Genomic DNA, 19,298 nt, shown 5'->3' on the forward strand with positions numbered 1-19,298 from the left:
CGTTACACAGACATACCACAAAACTAGCAAATGAGAGTATATTGCATTTTATGAATAAAATGTTTTGCCTTCCTTTGGCATACTATATCATTTGTGAGTTTTCTAAAGCTTACCAAATACAATTACTACTATAAAAAACTATTTCTGACAGTTATTTATAAGTTGGAGACATTATCCAAGCTACTGTATACTTACCATACAGTGATCCAACTGTGTTTGAACCGTGTCTTGATCCACACTCTTCATATCCAGAACTGGCAACTCAGAGGTCACTTCATCCAAAATTCTTTTAGACTCTTTAAGACGCTGTTCAAAATTTGCTGGTTTCTGGAATAATCTGAACTTTGTAGAAACTTCTTGCAGTTTTTTCTTTAAAATCAGAAAATTAAAACAGCCTCAAAAAGGTGAGTACTAATAAACAAAAATATTTCTGAAATAATATGAGGGAGATGTACTAAGCCTTGGAAAGAGATAAAGTGGAGACATGAAAATATTAACCAATCAGCTCCTAACTGTCACAATACAGGCTGTGTTTGAAAAATTACAGTTAGTAGCTGATTGGTTGGTACTTTATCTTTCACCACCTACACCCCAGTACATCTGCCCCTATGCAACTTATTATCTGTCATGTTATACAACAAGTATAGACATATATTTTTCCTTCTCCCTAGAAAATGTCAACATTCTTGTTTCATTCTCATCTCATTCTAGTTTTTTGTCATCAATATCAATCTTTTAGTTTCTAATTGTGTTTTCTCAATGTTTTTCTAGTATGTATTAATTTTGCATGTTCATATCCAATGCAACAAAAGCACACAAGGCCTTCTTAGAAATATTGGGGTCCCATCTTGATTGCCACTCATTCCAATGACCTGATTAGTAGGATACAAAGCATGTCTCCAATCTGTCCACTACAGTATACAAGCAACCTCCAATCTGATGGACAGTATATTAAATAAATATTTGATCTGGTGTCTATTAAATAAAGTGGGCATTTAATTTGGTGGCTAGTACACAAACAGGTTCCCCAATCTGAAGGTCACTGTATAAAGGAGACCTAAAATTTGGTGACTAATGTATAAAGCAGATTTCCAAAAAGGATATGTGAAAAAAAAAAATTCCTGTAAACTAGCCCAAAATCTACAATGACCAAATATAGTTCATAAAAAAGGTAAAATAATATATTGTTACTTTCTTAACATCACAATATCTAAATATAAATAATTGTAAAGAAGAAAATATTGAAATCTTTACATAACCTAACCCAAGACTACTCTGGAATGCAGCCTATTAAACCTTTTTTTTTTTTTTTTTTTTAAATTGTGATGCTTCCCAACCATAACATGAAGTATTGACATAAAACTGTAATCTTCTATCAGGTTTGCTTATAGCCTACCATTACCACTGCAAGCACATTTCTCCAAAGTTGTTCCTGTCTTTTAGTGCCTATTTAGTTTACTGGCCCTTAACCTTCACCACTGTTCCCATGCTAACAAATCACCAACCTGGAACGGTTCTGCTTCCATCCTCTGATAGCTTACCATCTCATACAAGTTTCTTATAGTAATAACCATAGTAATACTAATAATTCACTTACCTGAGCAATATCAATCTGTAAAAGAACTTTTTTAGACATTTCTTTTCCCTGGTTTCTTTTCTTCATTTCATCCAAACTAATCTCATGACTCAATAAATCGGACTGTATTTTCTGTTGATGAGAATAAAATGACACACATACTGTTATATATGAACATATGTATGGTTTTGATAACAGATAATAGTTTATACTAGGTATAAAGCCCATTTAAGTGTATGCAATTGGAAATACTGTCAACATCCAGACAGAGAATAGGGATAACTTTCAAGTGTTAAATATTATCTGAAATATTGTACAATAATTACAATTCCAAGCTCTTTTCTTACAGTGCACGAATCGCAGGCAAGTTGTGCATAATTACACCCGCATTGACTGCAGTGAACTTTATGCTGATTATACACATCTTTGGGACTGCACAACCCCATCCATATGTCTGGTATCACAGTTGTCGACGTTATCAGTGCACATTTTCACCAGTCCTATGCTAGATGCAGATCTATCTGAAATCAAATACATCTCATCATTTGCACAAATCAGCATTGCTCACAATTGCATTGACATGCCCTCATCACCCATTATTATTGCCCATTCAGCTGCAGCTGGAGATGCGACTGAGCTGCAAGCTACTCTGATTCGCTGTTAGACATGTGCCCTCGGTTGAGGAGCATGTAGACTCTAAAACATGCAAGATCCATCCCATTAACAGACTTGTGTACAGCTCTGCATTAGCCCTATCAGCTCTACTGAAGCCAATGCTAACATACTGTCGTTTTACAAGTTCAAGCTAAAGGCAAGATATGTTTCTGAGAATTCTTATAATATTATACTACTTTGAAATACAACATGGATAAGACTACATGTTCTTAATTACAAATCCTGGCTTAAACATAAAGGTGGTCATTGAGATACATTTGCATCCAAATCATACATGTAAAATATGCCCCCAAAATGACAAATTTTTATCTGTACATATTTTAAAATATGTGCAACTCAATATAGTATGTTACACGAAGAGACGTTTGCACACATTGATAATCTGTAAATTTATCAGAATGCAGATGCATACTAGAGACTCCAGTCATCACTATCAACTTAATGATTAAGAATGGCATTCTAGTTAATATTCAAAAATAAAAAGAGATTATAAATAATTAAAACAAACTTTACACACCACTCAAAGTGTATCAAGCACCAACACTAAACTGTTTGCCTGCACACAGCACCTGATGATGCTGATGGCAGCGTAGAGTCCCCCTGTAATAATGTCACACAACAGCTTTTCAGCACAATAGTACTAGGATGTTAGGGTTATAGGTGTTAAAAAAAATAGTCCTGGTATGTCTAAAGAGTTTGCCTATGATGGCAATAGTAGAACTACAATTTGCAAGCAAACCACTCGCTGACAAAATATTCTGGCAGTTATAGAATTACAAGCACCATCATGCTTTGGCATCCAGGGCCCACTGGAACCTGTGGTGCTACTAATAATAATTAAAAAAGAAAAAAAAAACAAGCATTGCAGAAAAGATCTTTATTTTACATAATTAGTCCACTCAATCCTTTGTGTATATGGATTCAGGCTCAGACTGGCCCAGTGGGGGGCCAGATAATTCCCTGTTGGGACCCACTTCTTCAAAGCCCCACCCCTTTCTTGTTAGAGGTGGTGCTTAGCAGTCTCCGATGGGGGGAGACTGCTTTTGTTAGCAGTCACATCATCAATAAATACAACAGAACCAGTTCCATTGGCAGCCATACAAGCCCACGCCATGACACTACCACCACCATGCTTCACTGATGAGGTGGTATGTTTTGGATCATGAGCAGTTCCTTTCCTTCTCCATACTCTTCTCTTCCCATCACTCTGGTACAAGTTGATCTTTGTCCCATCTGTCCATAGGATGTTGTTCCAGAACTGTAATGGCTTTTTTAGATGTTGTTTGGCAAACTCTAATCTGTTCTTTCTGATTTTGTGGCTCACCAATGGTTTGCATCTTGTGGTGAACCCTCTATATTCACTCTTGTGAAGTCTTCTCTTGATTGTTGACTTTGACACATATAGATCTACCTCCTGGAGAGTGTTCTTGATTTGGCCAACTGTTGTGAAGGGGTTTTTCTTCACTAGGGAAATAATTCTTCTGTCATCCACCACAGTTGTTTTCCGTGGTCTTCCGGGTCTTTTGGTGTTGCTGAGCTCTCCGATGCATTCTTTCTTTTTAAGAATGTTCCAAACAGTTGATTTGGCCACACCTAATGTTTTTGCTATCTCTCTGATGGGTTTGTTTTGATTTTTCAGCCTAATGATGGCTTGCTGCACTGATAGTGACAGCTCTTTGGATCTCATATTGAGAGTCGACAGCAACTGATTCCAAATGCAAATGTCACACCTAGAATCAACTCCAGACCTTTTACCTGCTTAATTGATAATGAAATAACGAGGGAATATCCCACACCTGTCCATGAAATAGCTTTTGAGTTGATAGTCCCATTACTTTTGGCCCCTTAAAAAGTGGGAGGCACATATTGAAACCGTTGTAATTCCTACACCGTTCACCCGATTTGGATGTAATTACCCTCAAATGAAATCTGAAAGTATGCAGTTAAAGCACATCTTGTTTGTTTCATTTCAAAACCATTGTGGTGGTGAATAGAGGCCAAAATATGAAAATTCTGTCAATGTCCCAATATTTATGGACCTGACTGTATATATATGTATATATATATATATATATATATGTGTATATATATTTATATATATATATATTTATATATATATATATATATATATATATATATACACACATATACTGTATAATTCTCGTAAAACAGCACTCCAGTAACAACAAAGACAATGGCCGCGGTGCTCCACTTGGAGGAGAAATATGGAGGCAGAGTAAGTGGCACTCAAATGGACTTGAAACAAAGTATGAGAAGGCAATAATCCCAGTCAACATTTAGGAGTTTAATTCGTCATCAGGACAATTAATTGATTGTCCTGATGACGGATTAAACTCTGAAATATTGACTGGGATTATTGCCTTCTCACACTTTGTTTCAAGTCCATTTGAGTGCCACTGACTCTGCCTCTCTCTCTCTAACATATATACATATATATATATATATATATATATATATATATATATATATAAAATTTTTGTAGGTTTTGTCATAAAAAATAAAAAGTCCAAGAATAGCACAGCAATGGGCAAAGGATAGGCAGACATGGACAAACACCAGGCAGAGTCAGGTAAATTTCAAGGTTAGATTCACTGTAGCTAAAAGTGATGGCAGGGAAACATTTGATCTATAATTTTTTGGGATTGCAGATTGCAGTCAGCAGAAACACAGCCAGAGGAGTAATTAGGAATGGAGTCATGTTTGGTACACAAGTAGCAGTCAGCAGGAATACAACCAGAGTAGTCAGGAATGGTGCCACGTTTGGTACACAAGTAGCAGTCAGCAGGAACACAACCAGAGGCGTTGTCAGGAATGGAGCCACGTTTGGTACACAAGTAGCAATCAGCAGGAACACAACCAAAGCAGTAGTCAGGAATGGATATGAGTTTGATACACAAATTAGAAGAAATAGAGTCAGAACATAGATACAGCAAACAGAAGAAAGAGAAGATGCATAAAAGTAGGTGGTCAGATAATCAAGCTGGAATGGGTTGGGTATGAAATCCCGGCTATAACCATCCTGATGGTCACAATACTGGCAGCAGAATCCCGACAGTGAAATTCCATATGAATTTTGGTGAGTATCCTAACCCTGATCAAACCCACTCATATTGCAATCTACCTCTAACCGTTCCCTTTGGCAGCCTAACCCTAACTGACCCCTACCGCAGCCTAACCCTAATATTCACTGTCAAGATTCATCTGTATTTTGACCCGTTGGCATGGTCACAGCCGGGATCCTATCTACATCCCACTGGAATAAGCACACTAAGAGACAACTTAGTAATGTTTTGTGGAGTAAAAGATTCTTAGGGAACTAGCAATCAACTAGATAGTCCCCTTTGAAGGTGCAGATCTGAGGTTTGAAATGAGCCATTGCACACGCTCGTTCTCCAGACACTGAGACACCATTACGGCGATCTGCTTTATCTTATCAGCTAATACAGTATGTTTAAACTTTTAAGAGGCATGTTATTTGGCAAGGTTTTAAAGCAGTAAATTGTACTGGGAACATAACATGCTTGCTGACTGAAGCACACAACCTGACACTTTGCATCCAATTGAAAGTCATATACTATTTTGTAAAATACTCTTTGGGTCTGATTCAGCAGTAATGGCAAATGCAACTACGTACGCAGATTGAGCGATTGTTAGCCATTGTGCATACATTCAAACAACAGTGTGCATGCGCTGCGATTGCCCTTCAATCACGCACAGAGGAATCCATTGCAGAGAGAGTGCCAGGTCATGAGCGTTTGGGGGTGGTGACGGGGAAGTGGTCAGAGAAACGTAGACTTGCCTGTCCGTTTGAACACCCTTGCAATGGCGTGCATAAATTAGCCACTGCGATTGCAAACGCAGATTGAGTACTCACTGCATGCGACAAGACTTGCAGGTTCTGTGGCTGGTCAGACCTGCTGTAAATCTTGGCTGATGGGCCGATGTACATCAATGTATACACAGGAGTGCGAGGTAGCACGGATGTGAGAAAGCAGCAGTGGGCGTCTCTATGCCGGCTGAGCTGTGGCAGGCATTAGCATATTTGCACAGCTGCGTTCCATGAGAAGTCGCAGCTGTAAACACAATTGTGATCCTTACTGAATCAGGCCCCTTGTCTCTATTCTACGATAATTTTAGCACAATACAAATTGAAAGAACAAAATGGTGTTATAAAATACAAATTGCACGGCCAAAATCTATTATTACATTTATAGCAACCAGAGTGCATGGCATCATATAGTCATTGATTTGATAGTAAATATGCCAAGTGTTTTGTTAGAGCCTCTTTATTATCTACTGTATATTTTTGTTCTTCAATGAAAGCAATACAGCTGTATGACCACACGATGGAGTAAGAAGTCCATTCAATTCTCACTATACTATTTGTAAATCCCATTCCATACGGAAATTATACAATTATAAATAAAGCTAAATAATTACTGAGGTAAATTAAGAAATGCTTGCATACTATATTTTTGCTAATTAAGCACATTTTATGTTTGATGCTTATTTAATTTATTGTAGATGGAAAATAATATGCCTATGTTCAAACTTCACGTATGAAGCAAAGTTACTAGAAAAATGTGGGGTAAATGCCTAATTATGAAAATAAAGGGTATTACAAGTCACCAAAGAGTTGTGTGACTATATAAAATTACAAAACAGTTGTTCAGATCTATAAAAACAATAGACCAGAATGTACAATGAAACAACAGTCAATGGGGTAGATGTATTAAAGTGGCACTTAACGTGCCGCTATATCGCTTCCTGCTTCGCCTCTTTACCAAGGCGAAGCAGATAGCAATACCATTGAGATGTATAAACATCTCATCGGCCGGAGCGGGGGAGCGATAACTTCCCCCTCCGGCGCTACCCACTAGAGACTGCAGTGCTTCAGCCTAGTGCTGATGCGCTGTGTCTCAGTCCTGGCCGGCTCCTCTGAGCATGCACGGGATCTCGCAAGTATCGTGAGATCCCCGCACGCAGCCATGGAGCCGGTAGCAGGGACAGCACTGTCCCTGCTGTGGGGATAGGGCAGCGCCAGGCTGTAGCTGTCAATAGCGGCAGCTACAGCGGGCCGAACGGTCAGGCAATCTGACCGTTCATACATGGCCCAGGCTATCGACGCTGCTATCGTGTAGATAGCAGCGCCGATAATGACAGGGGCGCATAGCATCCCTATAATTTTCTGCCAAAAACCCCCGATCATACAGTACATCGGGAGAAGCGCTACCAGTGCACATAACGTGCGCTGACACCACTTCTGAGCTTCTCCCCCACAATCTCTTGGTTAGATTGTGTTGCTTGCCAGCAATCCCAACTTTATAAAACTGTCCCAGAATATTCTGGTGTAGCAGTCAGTTTTCCATTATCATAATTTTATTCAACTTATCATGAACTGTACAAACAATAAGGCACAAGAACTTCCCATGGTAAGCTATAACCTGCTTTGCAACAGAAATATGTAATATAAATCTCCAAGAACTTATTTTTTTTTACAGTTGGGAATTTTAGTATAGACTCTTCAGCAATAAATGCATAAGAAATAGAAATGTTCATTGATACGAATGTAAATACTTTTCTCCAAAACTCAGCAAGAATGGTGCATTACTCTGAGACCTTGTCATGTGGATGCTTGGTTGATTGTCGACTGCAAGTGGCCGATGTTTTTTGAATTGTACATGTGCAGAAGTTGCACTGTGCATGCGTAGATTTGGTCCTGCGTCTTCTGATGCAGTAAGGCTGCAGACATCAGGTGAGTGACAGTCTGCATCAGTTTGGGGGCAGGGAGTTGGACCATTTCACAAAACAGAAGCATGCCGGCCCCATTTGTGAGGCGTGCCGAAGCCAGTGCCTGCGTCGTTGGGCACAGATTCACTGGCCTAGGCAGCCAGACTTTCTGAGTAAACCAAAGGTTACACCAATGGTTGCAATGGTGATCCGATGCTGCGTCTTCAACCACACACAATGGATCAGAGAAGCCGGCAGTGGTTGACTTTTACAAAAGACGCCACCTGTGGCATTAGCATATGCATTCAGATTACATAGCACTGACCACACTCCTCTGAATCAGCCCAACTGTTTTTATTGCCCCAAGTTGTATTTCATGTGTCTGAGGCTGTGCACAAGGCAGGGGTGTATTTTTAATGGGTGCAGGGTGTATCCATATTATACTTACCTCTCTGGAGTCCCACATCAGCGCCTGTGTCAGAGCTGTAAAATCTCCTGGAAAATGGCCGCCACGGCCATTTTCTCATTGCTTTGCACATGCGCAGTACAGGGAAAATGGCCACCGCAGCCATTTTCCCGGTGACCTGCAGATGCGCTATAGACTTTGGGCACACTAGTGCCCAGAGTCTATCAGTGCGGTGCTGGCCGAGCTGCGCTCATTGCGCTGCTGGCCATCGGACTGAGAGGAGGGGGCCCGTGACAGAGATTGCACAGAGGCCCCCTCCTTTTTGAAATGCCCCTGGCACAAGGGATATGTTTTATATATTTAAAATTACTGTGCACCACCTTCCCCCATGGCTTCCCCGATCTCCTATCATTTTTCTGTATGCAGAACCAATTGTGCATATCAGTGCCAGGTATATTATGTGTCCTAAACAAGCTATCATCTCTGCAATCAAATAACCTGCAGAATTATTTGATGCTGACCTGGGCAACAGAAGTGAAATTAACCTTTAATACACAATTGTAGATAATGGTGAGATTATATTTTCCACTGAGTTTCTCAAGGTATAAAGCCAAATAACAGATTAACCTGTGCAATGCTTTGCATGGTGCTTTCCATATCTCACTGTAATATTACAAAGAGGTCATCTCAGATACTGTACACATTGTCAAATCAGATTAAGTAACCAAGGGATGACCGTCAGAGCAATTCTGTAATCAGCTTTACACTATGTGAACAAAAGTATCTGCAGCAAAGCAAGTATGTTTTAAAATAACTAGATACTTGTAACAGTGTATATTTGCAATAGTGTATATTCACTTAACAGAACTGCTCATGACATGACCCTTACTAATAGTGCACATACAATATAGAGTGTAAGTTAATTTACATATTGAAAACGATAGTATGCATTCAAATCCCTAATTTTATGTGTGTTAAACCAGAAGTTCCAAATGCTGTCCTCAATGCTCCCCAAGAGTTCAGGTATTAGAGATACACATGGTTGAGCACAGGTAGTTAAATCAAATTGACTGAGATACTAATTAAGTCACCTGTGCTTAACCCTGGATATCTCTAGAACTTAAACTGTTGGGGAGTTTTGAGGGCTGCGTTTGGGAACCTCTTTTAAACATTTATAAAGTAGTAAAAGAAAACTAGCTTTGCCATAAACAATGGTTTTCTGTGCAGAGTCAGGGATCAGTTGCATTAAGGGGTTAAGAGAAGCCTACCTGTGCTTCCTGGGGAACCTGACCTGCATCAATCCTGTCTGAAATATAGGCTGTCAACTGTCTGTCTGTGGTGCCAAGAGACTCCTGAATTGAGCGAATAGCTTTGTCAGTCTCTTGGGCAGACTGGATACTTTGCTCAAGAACCTTTTGTCTCCTTACAGCCTGTAAATGAAGAAGGGGAAATAAGTTATTTTCACACACATCAATTTCATTTGCATGAAAACACAGGTAATTTACAGCAACCTTTTTGTAAGATGAATTTCGATGACTGTTGCCACTCATTCAGGCTGCCTTAACAATGACCTAATAAAGGTAAAGCAGGTCAGTTAATTAGAAGTAAAGTAATTTGAAATGGAGGCATCGATGAAACCTCTTTTCAGCACGACTGTAAGGCACTGCTAAAATTGTTAAAAGGAAACCTCTTCTGAATGCTGTAATCTTCTGTTCTGAGGCCTATCCCACTTCTTACTGATCTCATTATGTAGTTCAAGAGATTTCATGCACTGAGAATGAGGTCACGGTCACCTCAATATAGACTAAGCTGGTGCAACAAGTTGCCAGTGAGAAAAAGAGACATTGTAGCAGAAGAGGGCAGCAGTTACAGAGTACAATACTGCAGAAATCTGCAACCAAATATCTATCTTACAAGAGCACTCAATGCTATCACAATAATACAATTACTGTTATCAAACAAAAAATGTATCAAAAATGCACATATGAATATTAAACATCATTGTAGTCCAATCGGATAACACATATAAATAAAATTACATACTGTATATGTTTTATAAAATGCATGTATAAGAAAATGTACACAAACCCAATGGCGGACAATCGGGGCATGTGGAGGATCTGTTCTGCGCATGTACTGATCAATGTCTGCAAGCTCTTTGCAGGGCCCAGACTGGATTGGTATGATTTACCACCGGCCGCATACCGGAAGCCTGGCAGAGGTGAAGAACCCGACTGCGCTACAGGTAAGTATAAACTAACCTCAACCCCCCTAAACTTCCCTTTGGGGTGCCTAACCCCCCCCCCAAGTGCCTAACCCCCCTCTGAGTGCCTAAACTTAACCCCCCTTACCTGCTGCCTAAACCTAAGTCTCCCGGGGGGGTTCCTAACCCTAACCTCCCCGGGGGTGTCTAAACCTAACCCTCCTGGGGGGGTGGCTAACCCTAAGTCTAACCCAGGAGCCCCTAACCAAACCCCCCCCAGCAGCTGTCTGCGCCCGGCTTACCTTCAATCGGGAAGCCGGGCGTCGGTCTCCCGGCATTGGAAAAATTACAGGCGTTGGGATCGCCCATCATTTAACCCTTGCTGGGTTTAGACAGTTGGGAAGCCGGCGGTCGGGCTTCCGTCCATCGGCTTCCCGACCGCTTCCTGCCCAGACACCACAGTCTGATTGACAGGCTGCAGCCGTTTGGGGGTGGTGCAGGAGCGTCATCAGGCAACATCACACAATATGGGGGCATGTCAGCCCCATTTTCTGAGCATGCTGCAGTCAGTCAATGGTTCGGTCTTTGTATGCAGCCTCACTGGCTTCAGATGTGTGGAAACACCGGTCATCCTGAATAACCTGAAGATTACTCAGATGAACAATGGTCACGCAGAATGATCCAATGCTGCGTCCTTGCTATGTCCTTGCCTCCTGCAGCATTAGCATATTTTAGCACCGCTGCTGCATCCAAAGATGCAGGAGAAATGCTATATGCATACAACTCTGATTCAGGCCCATAAGCCTAGATTTGTACAATAACTTTCTGGAAATTAGCTACACTTTTAAAATCAATTTAATATTCAAGTAATTTCGGCGTTTTCTTGCATTTTGTAACTAATTGATGAAAAAATTATATGTGGCTGATTCCAGCATCTCTACTCATGATGAAAACCAATGGCCCATCCCATAAGGCATCACTTATGTCTCCAGTGATTCTGATGACAGTGTGTGCATACAGATCACTCAGCAACTAAGCAGCATTATTGGATTGTGACATTTTCTCAATCATTGACAAGAATTACCAAGCAAATTTGGAAAAGATGTGACACCTGCTCTAAGAATACATTGCATTGGTGCCTTAGGGGTCTATTTATCAAGCAGTGAAAAGTGTGGAGACGTTAACCAGTGGAGAAGTTGCCCATAGCAACCAATCAGCTTTCATGTAGCATTTATCAAGTACAGTCTATAAAATAATAGGTAGGAGCTGATTGGTTGCTATGGGCAACTTTTCCACTGGTTCACTTCTCCACACTTTTCACTGCTTGATAAATAGACTCCTCAATGTAACATTTCTGCGGAAGTGCACATTTGCAGGTTGTCTTTTCCTGCTAATGTCTTGTCTATGCGAGTGTCAAATGTGGGTATCCTGAATTATGATGCCCACCATTGTAGTAAAGTTAAATAAGAATACTTTATTTTTGCAGTGTTCTTTTCAATAATAATATATATTTAAACTCTATTGAAGGACTGCTTAGCCTAAAGTGACAAGTAATAATACTGAACAAGGGGCCTTATTCAGAGCCGCTCGTAAGCGGCCGCTCGTTCGTTCCGAGCGATGTTTGCACAACTGTGCATGCGTACAGATCGTAATACGCATGCGCGAACCAGTCAGTGCGGCCGAAAATTGTTTGTTCGCTAAATAGTGAATGCCTGCTATTTTGAGTGACAGGAGGAGGCGTATGTGGGTGGTAACAGGGGAAGGTGCTTGAAAACGGGGAGTGGAGATCAGAACGCTGGCGTGCTTAAAGGTCCAAACGGGTGTTTTATGGGTGTGCATAATGAATACAGCAGCGTCATTGACCACGTCACTGAATTATTTTATAGTCAGAACTGCTCGCATGATTGCGGTAGGAAAAACCAACCACAAGAATAGCGAGCAGTTCATACGCTGTACTCGATTAATCTAATAAATAGCGGACATGACATAGGATGCGAGCGGCCAGGGGGCGTAGTTTCCCAAAAAACGACCGCAAGTTTTGTTCGCTCGTTCAGACATAGAGGCGTGAACAGAAGAGCGAACAGTTCATTTGAATAGCCACCCCTTTTTTCTGAACGAGCGAGCGCAAATAGCGTCCAGCTCTGAATCAGGCCCAAGATTTGCAATAGATAATATTTATCACTTAAATAGCTTTACATATACAGAATGCAAAGTGCGATATAGGAAATTCTGCACTGTATTACAAAGTAATTTATGCATTTATAACACATTAGAACACTAATCATAAACTTGCAAAGTTCAAAAGATAATATAAACATGTAGTGACTGTTTTGCCAACACTTGTCCTGAGCAAATAGACATTCTTTATGTGCCACGTTATTTTATCCCATGCACAAATGTACCAGATAATTACATTTTAAATACAGCAGTTGTGTATGACAGCTAAACCACCACACTCAAATGCATAATTGCAACAATCAGTTATCATTTGTTAAAAGCCTCTTTCTTAAAGCAAATACGAATCTGGATGTTCTTGCTATATTATTGTTATTCTGTAATTGGACATACAATTAATCAACCCAATTTTTTACCTCTAGCTTGTGATACTTTACACTGAATTAATTTAATAAATGTATGATTGGACGGGTTTGTGACTGACTGACACTGTACTCTGCATCTGACTATTTATGCAATGTAAAATTATGAGGGTTGGCCTCCCCACACCAGTTTGCATGCAATGTGTAGCACACAATGCTAAATCTAAAATAAAATAATGAAACCACATATATTCATATTCAACCAGCCAGAAATCTCTAATCTACTACTAACAGTGCAAAAATAAAAGTTCAGCTATTCAGTCCTGAAATATGGGATAACAACTTAAAAGTCAAAGATATCTGACAAAGTTTGTTTCATATCATTATTTTTTAACTCTGCTTATTATTTTGATTACATCATTAACCCCTTACAACTGAAAACGGCTTTTCTGCAAAACCAAGGGCTTGATTCAGAGTTGTATGCGATGCTGATATTCTAGAAGTTGGTCAATGTCTTTATTACAGCGCATGTATCTAAGCTATAAGGCGCATGTGTCCAGGTGCTTCTATGATGTCGCTCGCAGAGAGGATTTAGATGCAGAGTGATTGACAGTTAGGGGCCATTTGTGGGTGGCAATGGGTGGTAGTGGAGGGGTGGTTTGAAAAATGTCACACCTGTTTTAAAGGTGTGTTGGATTGAGGGACTAAGGGCCTGATTCAGACCCACTCGCGAGCGGCTGTCCGCTCGCAAGTGGGTCGATGTTATGGACTGAGCATGCGCACGACGGAGGGAGCTCCGTCGTGCGCATGCGCCAGACGCGACGAGCGAAGGAAAGTCCTTCGCTCGTTGTGTCCGATCAAAGGGGGCGTGCTGTCAATGTTGATTGACAGCACGCCCCCTTTGGTAGGCGTTCCGGGGGGGGCGTGCCTCCCTGACGGGGGCGTTCCCATGGGAACGCCTCCCGTCAAAAGCCGGCCCACTGACATCACTAGTGATGTCAGTGGGAGTGATTTTGGCTCTGATAGAGCCAAAATCACTCCGGAGCTTGCGGTTGAAAACCTCAACCGCAGGCTCCGGCTCGCAATTTCGATGGTCGCGATGGTCACGACCATCGCGGCCATCAAACTGCACGCTCGTATAGGCTGTGGGTGGTGACCCACAGCTATATGAGCGTCCAGGAGGATGCTCCATTTTCATGGAGCCCGGCCCTCATTCAGAGCGTGCGCTCTGCTCAGAGCGTACGGCTCTGAATGAGGGCCTAAGTCTTTGTACATAGTTTTACTGGTGCCAATGTTTTATTTCTGTCAGCCATTCTGAGCAGCCCTGGGGTTACTCAGAGGGCCCATAATCATCTGATCTGTGACCGATGCTTCGTCTTTGTACGCAGATGCTGCAACTTTTTACGCAGCCGCTGGTGATCTCAATACATATCTCGGCGGCTGCAAACTTTGCATATTAACTCACAGTTTCTGCGTAAAAAGAAGCAGTCGCTACAGGATTTGCATAAAACTCTGAATCAGGCCCTAAGGAACAACCATGACCTAAACTGCACTCCTGCTCTTGTGGCTACCTGCAAAGCTCTGTTGCAGACAGTGGGTGGGCCTCACTCACAAAGAGCAAAATTGAATGTAGAAAATTCCAGGCCTGTATCTAATAAGTGTGAGTTTGAATATTAAACACATTCAGCTAGATATAACAGGGAGAAACCCCTGAAGTGCCAGTTGATGTATCAGGAAGCAGAATAATACAGTATAAAGTCATTCTATCATTAAATAAGAACATCACCTAGACGAAACATACTCCATGAACTGAGTCATGGACTGTTCCTTATTTCTGCAGATAGTGCCAATACATTATACACTGAAGTGCCAAAAGTCATGGGATAGATGCCTAGTATTTTGTAGGACCCCCTCTAGCCTGGCAAAGTGCAGCAACTTGATGTGGCATTGATTCCACAAGTGGATGGAAGACCTCTGGAGAGATATTGACCCATGCCATCAGGATAGCTTCCAACAGCTCCCTGATATTTGCAGGTGCAGGATCTTGTGTGCGAATGAACCTCTCCACCATAAATGCTCGATTGAGTTCATGTTGGGCGAATGTGGAGGCCACACCATTCTTCAGCACTCTCCAAAATACTCTTCGAACCAATTTTGGACAACTTGGGAATGATGACACAGTGAATCATCCTGCTGAAATATTCCAATGTTTGCGGGGGTACATGAAGTCCATGAAGGGCTGTAAACTGGTCATCAAGCAATGCAATGTAGCAGTTACTGGTCAATGATGTGTTCAGGTGGACCAGCGGACCCAACTAACTCAATAATCCACCTCGCCTCGCCAGGAGCAGCCTAGCTGGTGTTCAGACTGACTCTCGAGATGTCAAATTACAAATGGTGCAGGTCTGGGCATTTCCATGACATCACAGTATGTTGACACCACCTATCATTACCTTTACATACTGCTATCCCATGACTTTTGGCACTTCAGTGTACTATCTTGTTCTCTAAAGAACCCTAAAATGTTTTTCCTGTTTTATACAGGAAAAGATAAAGCATAATCTTCCCAGAGTAAATACATTTTATTGTAAGACATACATTATGCTGTACAAAGTGGTTAGCTGTTTATTCTGGAAATTATGGATGAGTAAATGCTATTTACACATTACAAATAAATAATGTAAAATAAACACACTCTAACATTTCCCATTTCCCATCTCCTGCGCTCCCAATAGAGGCATACCACATATTGTTGTGGCACAAATAACCATCCCAGGTTGGAATCAAATATAAGATTATGTTCATATTGGTCTAAATCAGGGATTCCCAACCTTGGTACTCAAGGCACAGTAACAGTCCTGTCACCCACACTGCTTTCATGTTACTATGACTTCCCTAAAAAAATATATATTGAAAATATTAGTTGAAATTAAATGTAATAAAGTTCACTGACTATATAGGGGTCAATCCAATTAGGTGCGAGCTACAAATTTGTTTCTTTAAACTCGCAGACTTCTTATCGAAGCGTGCTCCCGAGAATTCTCCAATCCAATTAAAAATCCCTATTTGCAGTACTCGCAGCGGAGGGGTGCGAAATGACTGGCAAATTAGATTTGAGAGAAGTGCATGAAAAAGTGGGGAGACCATCCTGAACCCACCAAAATGGTTAATTTCATTAGCAGGACCATATAGAAGGCTGTTTGTGGGCATTAGGGAGGTACTGTAGGTTTTTAAATGGTGTCAAATGGCTGAAGTGTTTATTTTTTTAAAGGCAAGAAAATGAAAAAAAAAATTAAAAATGTTCGTTTAATTTCAAACGAATTAGACAAAAAATGCAAACAAAAGATAGAAAAAAAGGGTGATTTGGGGGTACTTTTAGGGCACATTGAAAAAAAATATAAAAAAATTATTTTTCAATTTAAAAATTATTGTATTTACATTTGGGGGGCCTAAACTAACAGAAAAGTTGATTTTGGGGTAATTTGAGGATATTTTTTTTTTAACCCCAAAAATTACATGTAATTATTGGACTAATTAAGCTAACTGTAAACTTCCAATTGCCTAATTAGTCATTAGGTGGTAGGGGGGGTGTCCAAGGGGTTCAGCACAGTGTCCCCACAATTTAACCTTAAAATAAAGATTTTCCTTTCCATTTCTCACCCACAGGGAGGTGCGAATGGAAAGATGCGAATTCAGTCTGACTGATTCCGTGCGAGCTGCTAATTGGATCATTTAAATGAATTCGCTATGCAGATTCGAATAGAAAATAGCAACTCGCACCTAATTGGATTGACACCATAATATTTTGACCTTTATAAAAGGTGTATAAGTGTAAGTGCTGACCTGACGGCAAAGTTGTACTGATTTCAGTTAGAATTCTAAAAAAGCTCTGTTTATACAGATATCAATCAAAGGAAAAAAAATCATATTACAATTTAATGTATTTAATGTAGCTATTATTTATTGCATAACATGTCACCTAGTGCTAATTATATACTTATTACCACAGATTTATGGTCTCTCAATGTCAAGAGCTAAACCTGATGTGGCTTCAATTCCTTGTATGTTACACATCCGTTGTTTGCTACTGGATTCCCTTATTAGCCAATAAACTAGTTTCCTCTTCTGCCTGCCCTGACCTTTTCACTACAGCAGCTGGACTATACCAAATCAGTCACACAGACACATTGTACAACTGCTCCTATGCATTACAATGCACGTGTTCATAATGCTACCATAACTAAATCAGAACATATTGGTTATAAGGAGATTAATCCAAATTCACCCTTTATAAAAACATAATTTAGATGAATTTAAACATTTTTTAGAATCACTTATGTATTGTAAACAAAAAAATTTTTTGCTGGTGACCTTTAATCTATAAAAGGAAAAAAATACTTAAACCTGAAAAGATAACACTTTGAAGATGTAACTCATTTTTTGTGACTCTCACTCATAATTCAAGTGTAATTAGTAGTCATTTGTTGTTTCCAATAACAGATATGGATTACCTCCTGTTGTATTTCTTCCCAACGTGTATTGAACTTCTCCAGTTTTTCATTGATCAATTCATCCATCACGCCTCCGTCGGTCAATGTCTGAGAAAGTTCTCTGATTTGATTGCGATTATCTTCTGGATGTTTCATGATTTTTTCTATTGACTGAAGAAAAATAAATATATGAATAAACAAATACCAAATAAATACATTTTGCAAGAAAAAAAAATGCAATGTATCAATGATAATGATGCAGGAAGGAGAATAAAAGGCATTATAATGTATCATGCTGAAAATGTCGCCCCAGAGTAAAATGTGAGCCTATCCCCTCGTGACTTCTTTCATACCCATTTATACAGTATAAACCTCAACCACAAAATACACAAAAAGATCACATAATAAAGATATATATAATGGCTTCACACAACTGCAACAAATTTAAAGTAGTATTACCATAACTTGTATTTGTATTACATTCAGATTTTCTACTCCAACTTCCATTTAAAAATAAACAAACAATTACAGCCATAAGCCTTAGAACACTGTAAGCAATATTTTCTTGAAAGGTAACTTTGCCTTCATATGGACAGAAAATTTTGTTTTATTTAGTTTACTCCCTTTTTTAAGTTCTATACAACATTTGTTTTTTTGTTAGTAACTTTCATTTTATGATACAATGCACGCAGAAAACATAACAAGGGAGAAACACAAAAATGAACAAATTGTCATAGTGGCTATATACATCAGCATATTTCTTTTATATAAGTACTACAGAGCACAGGCCCCGATACCATGGAGCAAACACTGCATTGTGCCACAAAACACTTCCACCTTCATTTATTTATATTACAGGGAGAAGTGGCAAGGTGTGCCATGCAATTTGCAGCTTCCATTTGTGCAAACAAAATGTACTCATCTGTATGAAAAGTCTGTGAAAATGATCTTGAACAGCAGAAGGAATTTTCATATTTAAAATTATTATGCTGGGTGTTACAATATATAGAAATAATTACTGATAGTTCAGCTGTCTGAAATCATCTGTTAAAAACTCAAATAGATTTTGAATAACTGACCTCCTTTAGCAAAATGTGTAACCATGACAACAAACTGTGGGCTCTATTGATTGTTTTTGTTGCTACAGAAGGTGTTAAGGAACGTCAGGTACAATATTTACCTTATGTCAGCCAAACAGTATGAACAGTGTGCTTCTGAGTGTTCAACATGCAATTTTGAGCAGACGTTTTATGCCAAGTATCAGCAGTTGTTGCAGTACCCAGCATAAAACTGTTCATTAGGAAACTTCGTTTCTGAGTAGATCTATATTTTATGTTTTAATCAATCTCAACCGAAAACTTACCTTTAAAGCCTGTGAGATATCTTCTGGTGACCCCTTGGCATGCTCTGTTGTCTTTAACTTTTCTTCAACTCCATCCATCCATTTGTTTTCAGATTCCAGGTATGATAACAACTCTTGCCAACATTTCCATACCTCCTACAGATGAAATAGATGATGAAACTGAAGTTGTGGGAATATCAGAGCCGTAACTATACTTTATGGTGCCCTGTGCCAGAAAGACCATTGGTGCCCCCCCCCCTACTTTTCAAATAGGGACACAAGACGTACACCCAAAAAAGGGCCATGGCCTCATGGGGA

The 19,298-nt window shown here is 39.9% G+C and overlaps 1 protein-coding gene across 1 annotated transcript in view; it reads right to left on the bottom strand.

The window, feature by feature from the left end:
* DMD (dystrophin) overlaps positions 1-19,298 on the bottom strand; it is a 2,214,077-nt gene that overhangs the window by 1,548,732 nt on the left and 646,047 nt on the right. The window contains exons 27-31 of the mRNA XM_088454197.1: positions 19,002-19,136; positions 17,660-17,809; positions 9,677-9,838; positions 1,598-1,708; positions 196-369 (exon numbers count right to left, since the gene is read on the bottom strand). Of these exons, the coding sequence (XP_088310323.1) occupies positions 196-369; positions 1,598-1,708; positions 9,677-9,838; positions 17,660-17,809; positions 19,002-19,136 (732 nt within the window). The remainder of the gene's footprint in view (positions 1-195; positions 370-1,597; positions 1,709-9,676; positions 9,839-17,659; positions 17,810-19,001; positions 19,137-19,298) is intronic.

Source organism: Taudactylus pleione, unplaced genomic scaffold (genome assembly GCF_031769625.1).
Source record: "Taudactylus pleione unplaced genomic scaffold, aTauple2 ptg000609l, whole genome shotgun sequence".
In the NCBI taxonomy this organism is placed as follows: Eukaryota; Metazoa; Chordata; class Amphibia; order Anura; family Myobatrachidae; genus Taudactylus; species Taudactylus pleione.